The sequence below is a fragment of the Glycine soja genome, chromosome 7 (genome assembly GCF_004193775.1).
Source record: "Glycine soja cultivar W05 chromosome 7, ASM419377v2, whole genome shotgun sequence".
Taxonomy (NCBI): Eukaryota; Viridiplantae; Streptophyta; class Magnoliopsida; order Fabales; family Fabaceae; genus Glycine; species Glycine soja.
In genome coordinates, this window is record NC_041008.1 from 34,697,386 (window position 1) to 34,714,072 (window position 16,687).

A 16,687-nucleotide genomic window follows, 5' to 3' on the forward strand; every position below is an offset into this window, starting at 1 on the left:
GTGACCTTGGACAAAAGTCTTTTCAGCAAGCAAATGCCCCTATGTATGAAGGATTGCAAAGTGATTCAAAGAAGTCTTTGTATACGGGGTGAAAGAATTCCTTGACGCTATTGTCGGCGGTGTTAAGTCTGGTTAATGTCAAGGCCAGATATGGGTGGAGTGACAAAAGCTTTAGTTCACTGCTTCAAGTAGTGCACGATCTGCTTCCAGAGGAAAACATGTTGCCTAAAAATTACTATCAGGCCAAGAAGATACTGTGTCCGATGGGTATGGAGTATTAGAAGATTCATGCTTGTCCGAATGATTGCATACTGTACAAGCATGAATTCGAAGAAATGTCCAAATGCCCTAGGTGTGGGGCACCATGATACAAAGTGAAGGATGATGAGGACTACAGTTCTGATGAAAACTCATAGAAGGGCCCTCCAACAAAGGTGTTGTGGTATCTTCCCATCATTCCAAGGTTTAAGCGTCTTTTTGCTAATGGAGATGACGCAAAAGACCTTACCTGGCATGCAAATGGGAGAAACTCTGATGGAATGGTCCGTCATCCGGCTGATTGCTCCCAATAGAAGAAGATTGATGGTTTGTTTCTAGATTTTGGCAAAGAGGCAAGAAATCTTAGGCTTGGACTAGCCAGTGATGGAATGAATCTATATGGCAATTTAAGCACTCAACACAGTTCATGGCCAATTCTACTAATAATTTACAATTTGCCTCCTTTGTTGTGCATGAAGTGAAAATACATGATGTTGTCTATGATGATATCGGGCCCAAGACAGCCAGGAAATGACATTTATGTTTATCTAAGTCTATTGATTGAAGACCTCACAAAGTTGTGGGACAAGGGGGTTTTAGTGTTTGATGGCTTTCGCAAGAAGACTTTTCAAATGCGTGCAATGATTTTTTGTACCATTAATGACTTTCCAGCATATGGGAATCTAAGCGGTTACAATGTTAAGGACATATTTGAACAGGTTCAACCCATTGATGATGAAGGAAACTTACCAGTTGGAGAGAATTCCTCTCTTCTTCAGAGAATTTTGGACACGTTCGATGGTCTTCAAACCTATGTTGGTGAAAGGTTTGATGCTTTGGAATTACAAGTGGACATGCGATTCGATGAGATGGACTCAAGGATCACCAAGGTTGAAGGAGATGTCACGTACATCCGCACATGCTTTGATCTACCACCACCACCACCACCCCCATCATCTTAGACTTTATTAATCTTTAGTATTATTAGTACTTTGATTTCTAGCCGTGTATTTGGCTATATTATTATGACTTTTGAACATTTAGTATTTCTTTTAATATTTGCTTAGTATGACTGAACATTTATGAATTATGTTATATGACTATGTGGTTTACATTTTAATTTGGTTTATTCATGTCTTGCTTCATGATTAGTTTAGAATCTTTTATGATTGATTTACAATGGATTCTATGTGTATGTTTTTTTTAAATCATGTATGTTTTACACACTTTGGCTTTTTGTTGATGCCAAAGGGGGATAGAAAATAGGGATTAAATCAAGAACTCATATAATTAAGTAATTTAATTTCAAGTGAAGCTTAAACTCAAAAACAAAGGGGGAGAATATGGAGAATTAAGTGAGTGATCGACTAGGAAAAAATAATGTTATGTGTTTCTTGATTTCAGGGTTGTCATCATCAAAAAGGAGGAGATTGTAGAAGCAAGCTTCATGATGATGAATCAAGTTGATTCAAGTAGTTTTGATGATGACAAAAAGCCCAAGAGAATGATTTCAAGATTGAGTCAACAAGTTCAAGATCAAGATTAATTTCAAGTTTCATGAGAAGAAATCAAGAAGATTCAAGATTCAACAGAAGATGAATTCAAGATTCAAGAGAAGAAATCAAGAAGACTTCACAAGGGAAGTATTGAAAATATTTTTTAAAAATCAAACATAGCACAATTTTGTTTTACAAGAAAAGTTTTTCTCAAAATTTTCTAAGTTACCAGGGTTTTTACTCTCTAGTAATTGATTACCAGTTTCCTGTAATCGATTACCAGTGGTAAAGTTTGATTTCAAAAGCTTTTAACTGAATTTGCAACATTCCAATTGATTTTCCAATGGTGTAATCGATTACAATATATTGGTAATCAATTACCAGTGTATCTGAACGTTGAAATTCAAATTAAATTGTGAAGAGTCATATCTTTTCATAAAATGCTGTGTAATCGATTACATGGTTTTGGTAATCGATTACCAGTGACAAGTTTTGAATAAAAAGTCAAGAGATGTAACTCTTCCAATGGTTTTCAGGTTTTTCTCAAGGTTATAACTCTTCCAATAGTTTTCTTGACCAGACATGAAGAGTCTATAAAAGCAAGACCGTGACTTGCATTCAAACAACTTTTACAACTTTTGAGAACAACTTAGAATTTCTTGAACAACTTTTGAGAAATCTTGAAACCTTTGCTACTTATCTTTCTTCTTCTTCCTTTGCCAAAAGCTTTCCAAGTTTTCTGGTTTCCAAACCTTGTTCTTTCATAGAAAACAAAAGTGTTCTATATCTTTTTATTCTCTTCTCCCTTTGCCAAAAAGAATTCAACAAGGACTAATCGCTTGAATTCTTTTTGTGTCCTCTTCTCCCTTTTCCAAAAGAACAAAGGACTAACCACCTGAATTCCTTTGTGTCTCCCTTCTCCCTTTTCAAAGAATTCAAAAAGACACAGTCTGAGAATTCTTTTGATTCTTCCCTTTCCCTTAAACAAAATATTTCAAAGGACTAACCGCCTGAGATATCTTTTGTTTCCCCTTCACAAAGATTCAAAGAACTAACCGCGTGAGAACTTTGTCTAACACATTGGAGGGTACATCCTTTGTGGTACAAGTAGAGGGTACATCTACTTGGGTTGTTGTAACTGAGAACAAGAGAGGGTACATCTCTTGTGGATCAGTTCAAGTGGAGGGTACATCCACTTGGTTATTCAAAGAGAACATGGGAGGGTACATCCCTTGTGGATCTTTGCTTGTAAAGGTTTTTATAAGGTTGAAAAGAAATCTCAAGGACCGCAGGTTGCTTGGGGACTGGATGTAGGCACGGGTTGTTGCCGAACCAGTATAAAATTCTTGTGTTTGTCTTCTTCTTCCCTACAGTCTTTAATTTCCGTTGTGCATTTTAATTATCGCTTTTACTTTTGGTTAAGTTTCAATTATTGTTCTTTACTTTCTTTACTTTGTAGTAAAAGCCTAATTAAATCTAGTAACATTAAGTAGGATAGGTTTTTTTTAATTAGTAAAGGTTCATTAATTATTAATTCAACCCCCCCCCCCTTCTTAATTATTCTAAGGGCACTTGATCCAACAAAGGGATCCTCCTCCTCCACTGCGGCAACTACGACACCTCATCCTGGAGCCCTTGGAGCATCCCCGACACCAATTCCACCCTCTTTGTCATCCTCTACACTGTTTTCATCTGATGAACAGCGTATCCGGTACTACTCTCTCTTTCAATCTCATCAAATTCTTGATCCCAAATATCTTGACCTAGAATTCTTTGATAGGGAAGCATTTGATTGCTATCAAGTGTTTCAAAACACTGGTCTGATTCCATTTATGTCATTAAAATTACCACATTATCCTAAATTAGTCCGAGTCTTTTATTCAAATTTGCAAATTCAGGGTAGCACATCAATTTCTGAGGTGCATGGCATATCAATGGTTATTGATGAATCTGTTTTCTTTTCATTGACACATCTGCCAAGTCAAGGTGCACCTTTTGAGGGCACTATTGTTGATGACTAGAAGTTTGATTACTCCAGTCTTGATGCCCGCCGTATGGTCTGCAATGATCAGGCGGATATGACTGGCAGGCTGCTTGCCTGTTCAATGACATTTGATTGTTGCATCATGCACTACATCATTGTTCGCATTTTATTACCCAGATCATCAAAGTTTTCTCAACCCTCTGAAGAGGATTTAATATTGATGTGGGCTTTTCTCACCAGTTGTCCGATCGACTGGGTTTATTTGATCAGATACCGCATGCGTAAGCGGTCAAATGCACCTCTGCCTTATCCACAACTTGTTACTTTGTTTCTTCATCATTTTCAAATTCCCTTGGATAATGAGCCCTTTGTGAAAGTCAAATGCTCTTTTGCCATTGGTACCGGTGCGGTAATCTCCTTCGGATACCGTAAGGACATGGATGGGAAATGGTTGAAAAAGGACGCGCAGCCTCCCCAAGACGAACGCACTCCCTCTCCTCCACCTCAACAAGATGACTCCTCAGCATAGGGGGAGTATGGAATGAGTGAACGTTCTATCTTGTATATATTCTATCTTGTATCTTGATTTTAGGAATTAAATTGTCATCGTCAAAAAGGGGGAGATTGTAGAAGCAAAGACATTTTAATGTTTTGATGATGCCAAAGGATCGTGCGCTTCTCAAGTTTAATTCAAGACAAGAAGCCAAGAAATTCAAGATATGTGATCAAGATAATCTCTAGGAAATTCCAAGTTGAAACAGCAAGAGGTTTGGCCAAAGAATTTAAGCTAAAATGTTTTTTACAAAAGATTTACTCTCTGGTAATCGATAACCAGTGGCCAAATTGTTTCCTGGAATGCATTTAAAATGTTTTTGAAAAGTTTTGAAAACATGTAATCGATTACAAAAGTCTTGTAATCGATTACAAGCATTTGAAACTCTTTATAACAACTATTAGAAATTTGAATTCAAATTTTACAATGTGTAATCGATTACACTTGGATGGTAATCGATTACCAGTAGTTATCGAACATTTTATTACAGTCAGAATTCAAATCTTAAAGCCTGTAATCGATTACATAATTCTTCTAATCGATTACCAGAAGAGATTTTTAGAAATAATTTCCAAAAGTCATATCTGGACAAATGATTTTTGAATGGCCATCAAAGGTCTATATATATGTGACTTGGAACACGAATTTGCTTAGAGTTTTTCTAAACAAAAAGTCTTATCCTCTCAAAATCAAAATTGTCTTATCCTCTAAAATATTCCTTGGCCAAAACACTTGCAATTCAATAAGGAATTATTTGAGTGCTTCATTGTTCAATCTATCTCTTTTAAGAGAGATTTCTTCTTCTCTTCTTCTTACTTCTGAAAAGGGATTAAGAGAACGAGGGTCTCTTGTTGTAAAGAAATCTGAACACATAGGAAGGGTTATCCTTGTGTGGTTCAGAACTTGTAAAGGGTTTTTACAAGATAGTGGAACTCTCAAGCGGGTTACTTGGGGACTGGACGTAGGAACAAGGGTGTGGCCAAACCAATATAAAACTGAGTTTGCACTTTCTCTTCCCTTAAACTCTTTTATTTATTGTTGCTTTACATTTACATTCAGATTGGTTATTTTGAATCATCTTTTAGAAATCTATCTTTAAGGGAACCTGGAACTTGCATTAAAATCAAAGTAGAATTTTAATTGGGGAAATAGTTTGTAATATCTTAATTCAACCCCCCTTAAAGAACTACATAAGTCTGAGTTCCTTATCGCACTTGAGGATACGTAGGAGCAAGGGAAACACCCTTGTCGACCCCAAAAAAATAAAAAATATATAAAATAAACAAAAAAGGGAAAATAAATAATATTGAAGTCATGATTTGCACACTCGATTAGAGGCTGCCGTCCCTTGTGATGGGCGCGTGGGGTCCTATTACCTTCCCCGTGCGTAAATTACTCTCGAACCCTCATTTTCAAAAATACGTAGACCCTCAACCTTTCCATTTTGGTTTTTTCAATGTTTCCCTCGAATAAACATTGATGGCAACTCCGCGCGTTTTCCTCAAATGGAAGATGCACCTTTGAGTCTCGTGGCGTGCCCCCGCCGGAGGGCAGGTTGTGACACCTAGCAACAAGTCTAGCCTTGTAATGTTCAAGGTTTCCATGAGAGTCATGCTTAGTCTTGAAGACCCACTTGCAACCAACTCTCTTACAACCCTTAGGCAATTCTAAGAGGTCCTAAACACCATTTTGTTCCATGGAATTTAGCTTTTCTTTCATGGCATCTAATCACTTCTCAAAATTATCACAGCTTATAGCTTGAAAAAATGAAACTGGATCATTATCATCAATGCTTAAGTCTATTTCTATTTCATGTAGGTATACCACATAGTCATTTGAAATAGTTGGTCTCATTTCTCTTTGAGACCTCTTTAATGCTACTTCTTGTTGTTCTTTGACAATAGGTTTATTGTGTATCATAGGCTCATTATTGTGTTGCTCTTCTTCATTGTTGTTTCGAACAACAACTAAAGGAGCAATCACCTTATTATTAGAAGCACAAGCTAAAGGGACTTGCACTCTAACTTCTTTAATTTCCACATCTCATGGAACTGCACTCCCACTAATTTCACCATTTTCAATGAACCTTGCATTTCTAGTTTTGACAATTCTCATACTATAATTAGAACAATAAAACATATACCCCTTTGAATTTTTTGGATAAGCAATGAAATATCCACTGTTTGTTCTTGCATCCAATTTTCTTTCTTGTGGATTATCAATCCTTATTTTTGTCTGCCACCCTAGACATCCAAGTGCCTTATACTAGGTGTCCTATTCATCTACAATTCAAAAGGTGTCTTTGGAATTGCCTTACTAGGAACCTTATTTAACAAATACATGGTATTTTTCAAGGCATACATACACAAAGATACAAGTAAAGTTGAATTGCTTAACATACTCCTAACCATATCCATTCAAGTTCTATTATGCCTTTCTAATACACCATTTTGTTGTGGTGTACCAGGCATTGTGTATTGTGCACAAATGCCACGTTTATGAAGGAGTTTAGCAAATAGACTTAGGTGTTGCCTAGTTTGATTGTATGTTTTGTAATACTCACCATCTTTATCAGACCTAACAACTTTCACCTTTTTGTCTAATTGTCTTTCTACTTCATTCAAGTAAATTTCTAAGGCATCCATTGTTTGAGACTTTTCATGCAGTAAGTAGACATAATCATATTATGAATAGTCATCAATAAAGGTAATAAAGTATCTTGCCTTTTCGAAAGAATTAACATGAAAAGGCCCACAAATATTAGTATGCACAATTTCAAGAAGTCGAGTGCTTCTTGTAGCTCCTTTATTTGTATGTTTTGCTTGTTTTTCCTTAATACAATCCACACAAATATTTAGATCCATAAAATCTAGATCAAGAATAATTTCATTCTTTATTAATATTTCTATCCTTTCTCTAGAAATGTGACCAAAACGTTTATCCCACAAGAAATCATATCGTTCATGCACTAAACTACGTTTAGTACCAATATTATGATGCAAAGTTAAAATGGTTTCAACATATAAACCATCTAATTTCAATTTATATAAACCATCACAAAGAACACCAATACAATTGAGATGGTTATGCTTGAATAAACTAAAACATCAATTACCAAAATTAAAAGAGTATCCAGTAACATCAAGTTTAGATAATAAAAATAATATCCTAGATAAAGTAGGTACATAAAGAGTTTCTAGTAAATCTAAATGATGTCTAGTGTTGGGTTTTAAACAATAAGTCCCAACTTCTTCCACTGGAGCTTTCACTCTATTCCCCATGAAGATGAACTTCTCATTTGGGCTTATGGTTTGGATTGTAAGGAATCCTGCATAGTATTAGAAACATGAGTCGTACATTCAAAATCAATCCACCATATATTATGGGGAAACTTAGTTAAATTTGATTCAAAACATACATAAGCATTAAGCTCACCTTTCTATTCGAACCAAGACTTACACTTTGGGCAATCCTTGTGGAAGTGTCCAGATTTCCCACAAAAATGACAATTATTTCCCTTTGATGCCTTCTTCTGGATTTGCACAGAGCCGTCATTAATCTCTATTGGTCCTTGGCCTTTACCATGCTTCTTCACAAATTTCTTTCCAGCTCCTTGATTCCCTTGGTGGCTTACATAATGGACAGTGATTTCCTTGATTCTTAAGCATCATTTCTTTCTAAACAAACATATTGTTCAATCGATGCAAATTCCATTTATCTTTCATGGTATTATAGCTCATTTGGAATGGGTCATACTTAGATGGTAATGAGTTTAAAATAAAACTGAACAAGGAAGTTCTCATTCACAGTCATTCTCAAGGTCTTATGTCTTGTTTCAATGTTTGTCATATCAACAACATGTTCATGCATAGTACATGAGCCATCAAACTTCATGGTGGTAAGTGTACTCATTAATGTCCCAGCAAGAGACTTATTAGCTATTTGAGAGAGCTCTCCCACTAACCCCATAAACTCTTTAGCACTATTGATCTCAGGGAGAGCTACCTTAATATTGTCTTCCACAGTCATTCTCATGGACATTAGGATGAGTCTGTTAGATATTTCCCAGGCTCTTTAATGGGTTTTCTCTTTATTGCTACTAGCATCAATAATAGTAGTAGGCTTCCCTTCCAACATAGCAAGATCAAGATCCAAAACACCAAGGTGAAATTGGACTTGCTTATTCCAACCAGAGAAATTGAGTCCATTAAAAATTGGCCCAAATGATACATGAGAATTCAGTGAATCAAGAAAATTTACGGCATAATAAAATTCACATAAGTGTTTTAAGACATAAAAAACATGTCATACACATAATTAATTCAGATAACAATCAATGTATGTTGATGCTCTCATTTTGGTGATACACCAAGACAACATACATATATGAAGATACTAATAAAAAATTTAAACATTATTTGGAAATTAAATATGCACCAATTAGTAGTAATTACTACCTTTGGGTATATAATTAAACCAATGGTACACACAAATTACCTATTATATTCAGCAATTATAAGAACAATTAATCAACCTTTGGGTGATCCATAAATTCCTTATAACAATGAATTTCAATGTACCCATAAATCAATAATCATATGATTTAGATTCCACCATTCTATTAGTTATTGAAATAATCATTAATTTGAAATTAAATAACCTTATAGATTTGGCCAATTTGGTGACAAAAGAATTCATGATACACTTAAGTCCAAATAAATATATGGCCTGCATATGCATGTTGCTATTAACAATTCATAGCCATTTTCATTAATTTCATTTCAGGCCACATATATACCATTAATTCACACTATAACCAATAAAAAAAAAATATTATCCAATCCAATGCCTCTAATGAAATCACTACAACTGATCATGTGTGTTTATCACCTATTGCCCCTAAGAACATGACATTCTTTATAATCAAGATTTTATCAACATAATCCTTTATAAAATGTAAAAACATAAGAGTTTCAGTTCATTGCTGTCAAATATTTCAGACAATTGCACTTTTTTTTGTGATCGACTAGAGAGGGGTAGAGACTTATAAAATTGAGGATGTGTTTTGGGATAGTTAATTAACTCTTTAAGGAAAGGCGTGCGTAAGGAGGTACGTATTTTGCAGTAGGTAGTTGAAAACATAATTAACAATGAAAGGCATGCCAATAAAATAATACATGCAACAACAAAAAATCCCTAAATTTGCAAATTAGGGTTCATAAAATTTGTGGAGAAAAATCATTAATAGAGAATTATATAATTTCATAATGTATGCTTTGGTACCACAAGTAGATCTTAAAGGTCCTCGAGATTAACAATTATAGCAAACCAGTAGGATCATGAAATACATGATTTTAAAAAATAATAGATAAACATTGTGTACCATCTCCATAGTGCGGTGTGCTTTGATTCCTTGAAATAGGAGAGAAACAATATTTCGCTCCCTTGAATATTCTTTATGTCTCTCTACATTCGTGATGACTAGGGATTTTAATAGAGCATTATTTTGTCAAGAAAGGGACCTCATTTCATGTTAATGGGATTAAATCCTTTTTAAACCACTACTCCCATCAAATAGTAGTTATTCCTAGAAACTTCTCCAATTTAACCCAATTACAATTTATTCCTTAATTATTAATTATTTATTTATTAGTCCCTACATAATACACATGCTTCTCACATAAGACATTAATTCTTACATAAAACTATGTGATTTTTTAACCAAAAAAATATGTCATTTTAAAACATGTAAAATAGTGTAACAATATATTATTTTAATTATTTATACATAAATAATTTTAAAATATGAATAAGACTCAATGTAACCCATGCGATCAATCACACTGATATTATACTAGTTATACATATACCGAAATGAATTCAACTCAAATTCTTCTAGAGGAACCCTTCTTGTTCATTGTCACACACACAATCCACGATTAACATTGATCAATTTAATTTAAATAACCTATAATCCCTATCCCCGCCAAAATGGAGTCACCTCTAATACATTCATTAAAAAAGCACAACTACAAATGAAGCTTTTAAAGACGGTGGAACAACGACGGTTGTACCAAAATCGTCTTCAAATCTTGGCCAGCGGCAATTTTGTAAATTATTGAATGTGCTAATGATGGTTTTACCTAAAAATACTCAATACGATGATGATTTTGGTGAAAATCATCATAGATAGGACAAGTTTAAAAACGATTTTGGAGAACCGTCATCGTATTGAATCTAAAAATTAAAAGCTAAGTGTTGAGTCCACTCCAGATATTGTGTGCCTTGCCCTTACCCTTAGAACCCCCATGTGCCTTGCCCATACTTCTCTTGCTCTCGTCATCCCTTTACCTCTCTTGTGGACATCGTCGTGGTGCTTTCATCGCCACCATGTTCTTATCACAATTATGCTGCTATCGACATTAGGGCTTTTTAGACTTTTAACCAATTCTTTCACCCATTTTGTTCCCAAATTCTTCAATAGCCTGGTAGTTATATTTGTTCATCACCATATTCATTTTATCTCTATTCTTCTTCTACACATTCTATTACGGTATCTTTTGAATTTTTCACATTTTCCTTTTTCAGTTTTTTAGAATATTTGGACCATTATTTGACCTATTCCATACAAATTTCATTCTTTGTTTGGTATTTAAATATTAGGGAAAAAGGTTGTTATCTCTGTTAAGTTTCAACGTGTGAGATTTTGAGAATTTGAATATGGCATTAGGGTTTGAGGGTTATAGTTATACAACAACACTTGGAAGGAAAAGGGTTGTGTTATTACACAATGAAGCTTCTAATCTCAACTACAATACATTGGTGAATCCATTGAAGAGAAGAATGAGTAGTGAGAAATTCACTTTTGACTCTAAAAGGTCTCGCCTTGAGGCTTTTCCTGTTGATGTTCTGGTGAGTATGTCCATTTCATGTTTAATTTCTATCTACTAATCCTGAATTTTTATTCCTTATTTTGTAATGCGTATTCTCAAATTCATCTATTTTTTTTTATTTCTTTTTTGGATTAATTTTAGATAAGGGTGTTGTATGGTGTCGGTCATGAAGATTTAGAGCAACTTGTTTGAGTTTCAAAAACTATTAGAGAAGCGATAATTTTTGGAGTAATATTGTTCAGTGTGGTTCATTTTTGCTTCAAATTCTATTGGTTGTTCTAATTTTTGAAGTGTTGGGGTTTGCTATTGCTGGCTGAGGTCGCTAGGAGGATGCATTTTGAGTATAGCACTCCAAAGAACATAACCTTAGCTATTCCTAAATCGTTTGATATAGAGGGTGCTACTAGGCTTGAGGAAATTAACACTCCAAAAGCCCCATTTAGGAAACCTAAGTTAAAGCCGATTGGTAAAAATTTGGCAAGCATCCCAGTGGCATTGTTTGCTTCCACTAATTAAGAACAACAGTGACGGGCCAAGGAAAAAGAAGAACCTTGTGATGGCACCAAACAATTTCTCTTGCTTTGAATAATTTTGTCAATAGATAGTATTTATTTTTGTTATGTGTATATTAGTTGTTGGTAGATTAGAAAGGGACTTGATACATACTTAGAATATCTCACTAGCTGATTTCACACGTTTTGGAATAGTCTTTACAAGCCAAATCTTCTTCAATTCCTTCATTGAATATTGCTTTTACTTGTTTGCAATCATGTTGTATATCTATAGACAAGTAGAAAGTAGGATAGATTTATAGTGATTATTATTTGGAGGGAAATCCTTGGCCCTTCTAGTATCATAAATTTAACTGTGCACTGTCCATTAAGCATAGTCTTTGTGCTTCTCTAGTATGATAAATTTATACTGATAAACATCTTTCTCTTTTTGCTGAAAAAACACTATGACATTGCCCTTGTGAGTGCCTTTAAAAGGGAAAAGGACAAAGAGATGGAATTACAAGCACTAAGAGATTAAATTCAAGCATCCATGAAGTTGGTATCTTTGAAAAGTCATACTGTCATACCCTAATTTCGTCCGGGGACCTTGGCTTGATGACATGCGACTTTTGTTTGGTCCTTGTAAGGTGCTTGGCACCCATCATTAGGAAATTTGTGAAATTCCGGGACGTGCCGAAAAACAAAAGAAAATATTGATGCACAATCCGTAAAGGTTCCGTGACACCCCGGAAATCAAATGGAAGCATCGTTGCATAATTAGTGAGGTTCCGTAACATTTCGTAAGTCAAAAAGGGGATGATTATGTAATCCGCAAGGTTCCGTAACATTACGGAAAGAAAACAAGTATCGTTATGAAATTCGTAAGTTTCCGTAACTTTACGAAAAAAGAATCACCAAAAAAAAGGCAGGGGGTGTACTTAGTAAAAATGGGGGTGCAAATAGCAACCAGGCCCACTTGGGCCCTCCAGAAGATTCCTCCAGAAGGCTGTTGCTTCTGGAGGAAGCAACCCTGCTCGCCTGGGCGAGCTGGGCGGCAAGCATCTCCCCTATTTTGCTATTAATAGGGGAGGAAGTGAGAAGGAAAAGGGTTCAGCTCCTTAGGCACTTCTCTCTCTTTCGAATTTGCTTGGAAAAATTTTTTCCGTGAAGAAAATCTAAGCCGAGGCGCTTCCGAAACGTTTCCGTAACGTTTTCCGTAAAGAATTTCGCAAAGGTTTCGACCGTTCTTCGACGTTCTTCATTCGTTCTTCATCGTTCTTCGATCTTCAACGGGTAAGTACCTCGAACCAAGCTTTTCGATTCATTCTATGTACCCATGGTGGTCCACATTGTGTTTTGTGTATTTCTATTCTCGTTTCATTTACTTTTTATACCCCCTTTTGACGTGCTTAAGCCATTTTATTTAAGTCATTTCTCGCTTAAACTAAAAATAAAATAAATTTCCACCGATCGTTTGAATTGTATTATCCGTTAACTTCGGTTAAAATGAATTCCGACCGTTCGGTCGTGCCGTAACTACGTTGGAAATCAAAAAAGAGGTAAAATAATAATATAAATCAAAAAAAATATCTTTTAGTAAAATAAAGCGGAAAATCAATCGGATGTTTTTCTCTTCGGGATTTCTCATTCTTAATCGAATTGACTAATAACTAATGTGAAACTAAGGCTAAAATCAACTCGCCTAGTCAAGCTCATCCACAAAAATAGGTTTTTAATTTTATCATTTAAATTTCTTACTAAGTAAAATGGATCATTTTCAAGGTCCAACGCCTTAAAATGATCACCTTTTAAGTAAAAAAGAATCACTTGATAAGAAAGAACTACGTAGGTCTGATTTCCTCATCGCAAATTGAGGAATACGTAGGAGCAAAGGGAAACACCCTTGTCGACCACAAAAAGAGAAAAATATAAAAAGGGTATAAAGGATATAGAGACATAAAAAGGGAACATAAAAAATCAAAGTCATGTTTGCACATTCGATTAAAGGCTGTCGTCCCTTGGGACGGACGTGTGGGGTGCTAATACCTTCCCCGTGCGTAAATACAACTCCCGAACCTTTCACTTAAAAGTTCGTAGATCGCGTCTTTTCCGGTTTTTCCGACGTTTTCCTCAAATAAACGTTGGTGGCGACTCCACGCGTATTCCTTTCGTGGAACACGCATCCCGCGAGTCACGCGTCGCCCTCCCGCCGAAGGGTAGGTTGCGACAGTTGGCGACTCCACTGGGGACAGTTTTTAGAGAGTTAGGCCATTTAATCTTGTGCAATGTTTTACCGTGACTTATCCCTTTGTTGGTTTCCCTTCATTATGTTCTTGTGTATATAAACTCTTTATTGCTTTTAGTGCATTTTTTGTATGCATGAGGTAAATATTTATTCATTTGATGCACACAAACACTAACACTATTTGCACACACGGTGAGTTGAGAAAGGGGCCCTATACCCGGGTTCGTGGGAACATAAGGAGTGGAGGTGAATCCGTGATCATGCTAGGTCTCCGACTTGCTTGATTACATTGAACCCTCATCTAGAGTTTTTCTCTTTGAAAACATATTGTTGCTAGTAGTCCCTACTGCTGCAGTATGTTCTTCGAAGGGGATGATACCTCTAGAAACCATCAAGAGAGATATGACTACCTTGGGGGTTATCACTAAAAGCCTAGTTAGCTCTTTCCCTTATAGGTCCCTTAAATAGGGGCACGGAGCAAACACGCTGCGTGCCATTTTTCACACTGCCATGCATAAGTATCATATACCCTCTTGCTTATATTTGTTTGTGAATATTGTCGTACTATGTACATCCCCGTGTTGTGCCTTTCGCATATGCATCATGCGTGGGTTTCGTCTTTGATCCCCTCACTTTAGCAAACCGACGGAGGGTCCGTGTCGCCTTCTTAAAAACATACGTTGGGTGCCACGCTGCCCAAACGTTGTATCCAACAAGGAAACAATTTCTCGGGCTCCGGTATTCGTAAATTGCATCTATGTCATATGCATTTCTTCATGCATTCATCCATTCCACCCATGATAGATGTCGGAGTTTTGATTCGGACTAGATTTTATTTCACTTTAGTAAAACATGGGATCAAGTCAAAAGCCTTCGCTTAAAAAGAGGTTCTATCAAGTCAAAATCAAGAGCTTAGAGGTCACTAGTTTACGAGAGTTGGGGCAATTAATGGGTCAACTTCAACAGCAAGCCTTCCACAAAGCCTATGGTAAGATTTGGGACCTAGCTAGGGTAGAAGTCTCCATGGAACCGATTGCATCCCTTTCCCAGTATTATGACCAGCCCCTAAGGTGCTTCACATTCGAGGACTTCCAGCTAGTGCCGACTGTGAAAGAGTTTGAAGAGATCCTGGGATGCCCACTGGGAGGAAGGAAGCCATATCTTTTCTCTGGTTCTATCCCTCCACGACAAGAGTTGCCAAGGTAGTGAAAATCTCAGCACAAGAGTTGAACCAGGTAAAGCAAAATAGGAATGGGGTAGTTGGAGTATCAAGGAAGTGTTTGGAGGAAAGGGCAAAGGCCTTGGAAAATCAAGGCGAATGGGCTTTCTTTTATTGACATCTTGGCGCTTTTGATCTTTGGAGTTGTCCTCTTTTCGAATATGGAAGGGTTAGTGGACCTAGCAGTGATTGACGCTTTCCTCGCCTTTCATCATGGCAAGGAAAGCCCGGTCGTCGCCATTTTGGCCATGTATGACACGTTCGACCGGGGATGTGAAAAGAGCGACGCAAGAATTTTTTGTTGTGCACTGGCTCTCTATGTGTGGCTGGTTTCACACCCTTTTCTCCAAGAAGGTAGGCCCGTCTATCCGCTACAAGGTCACCGCTCGTGCGTCGAAAAAGGAAAGGCGAATTGGGACCAACTCTTGGCTAGCATGGAGGGGCGTCTGTTAATTTGTTCCCTCGCTAGAAGGAAGGAAGAATCAGGATTCTATCTTCATGCGAAGGATGTCCAAATGTTCCCTTGATGGAACAAGGGGTTGTATTAATTATAATCCCGTCCTCGCCATAAGACAGCTTGGCTACCCCATGAGAGGAGTGCCATCAGACGAAAGCATCACGCCTTTCATCGCACGGGGTTTTGGTGACCACAACGCGAGGGTACTCCAACGAGTTCGCAAGGCATGGGATGCGGCGTGAAGAAAGGACAGAGAGCTTAGGGGAAGCAGTAATGGGATCATCGGCGGCTATCATAAGTGGCTGAGAGTCCGAACACAAGGATTGGATTGGCTCCCAAATCTAAAGACTGTGAGAGACGATGAGGTTAAAGCTTCAGAAGAAAGTGATGAGGTACAAGCCCTAAAGGCAGAGCTTGAAAGAGCTCGGGTAGTCGAAGAGAAGTTCAAGTCCATAGCCATCAAAGTCTGAAAAGAGTATGATGAACTAAGGGACGTCAATATGGCCACAGCTGAAGCCTTGGAACGAAGAGGTGAAAGGAATCATCACGGGTCAAAGGCATGATCTTGAAGGACGAGCTAAAGGTTTGCCTTAGGTCGAAAAGAAATTTGTCCCAACAGTTAAGCGAGACTGAAGGGAATATGTGGGCCATCATCGATAAGTGCAAAGAGAAGCTAAATCTAGCGGCGACTCACGAGCAAAGGCTAGAGGATGAGTACGCCAAGATATGAGCAGAAAGGGAAGCAAGGGAAAGGGTAATTGATTCATTGCACCAAGAGGCAACAATGTGGATGGACCGATTTGCTCTTACTTTGAATAAGAGTCAAGAACTTCCCCGATTGCTAGCCAAGGCCAAAGCAATGGCGGACACCTACTCCGCCCCCAAGGAGATCCACGGACTTCTCAGCTATTGTCAGCATATGATAGACTTAATGGACCATATGATTAGAAACCGCTAGGAAGTTTGTATTGTCGCTCAGATCTTGACTAGTTATAACTTTTTGAAAAAAATGAGTTTATCCCACGTTTTTACTCTAAAAATTAGTGCGAATCAAGTCACTCCCACATTTTATCTCTTGCATGCATTGT

At 37.0% G+C, this 16,687-nt stretch overlaps 1 protein-coding gene across 1 annotated transcript; it reads left to right on the top strand.

Moving 5' to 3' along the window:
* The first annotated feature begins 11,011 nt into the window (after nt 1-11,011).
* LOC114420618 lies at nt 11,012-11,700 on the top strand. Its single transcript, XM_028386468.1, has 2 exons — nt 11,012-11,203; nt 11,476-11,700. The coding sequence occupies exons 1-2, from the start codon at nt 11,012-11,014 to the stop codon at nt 11,698-11,700; spliced, it is 417 nt and encodes a 138-aa protein (XP_028242269.1).
* The last annotated feature ends 4,987 nt before the right edge of the window (nt 11,701-16,687 follow it).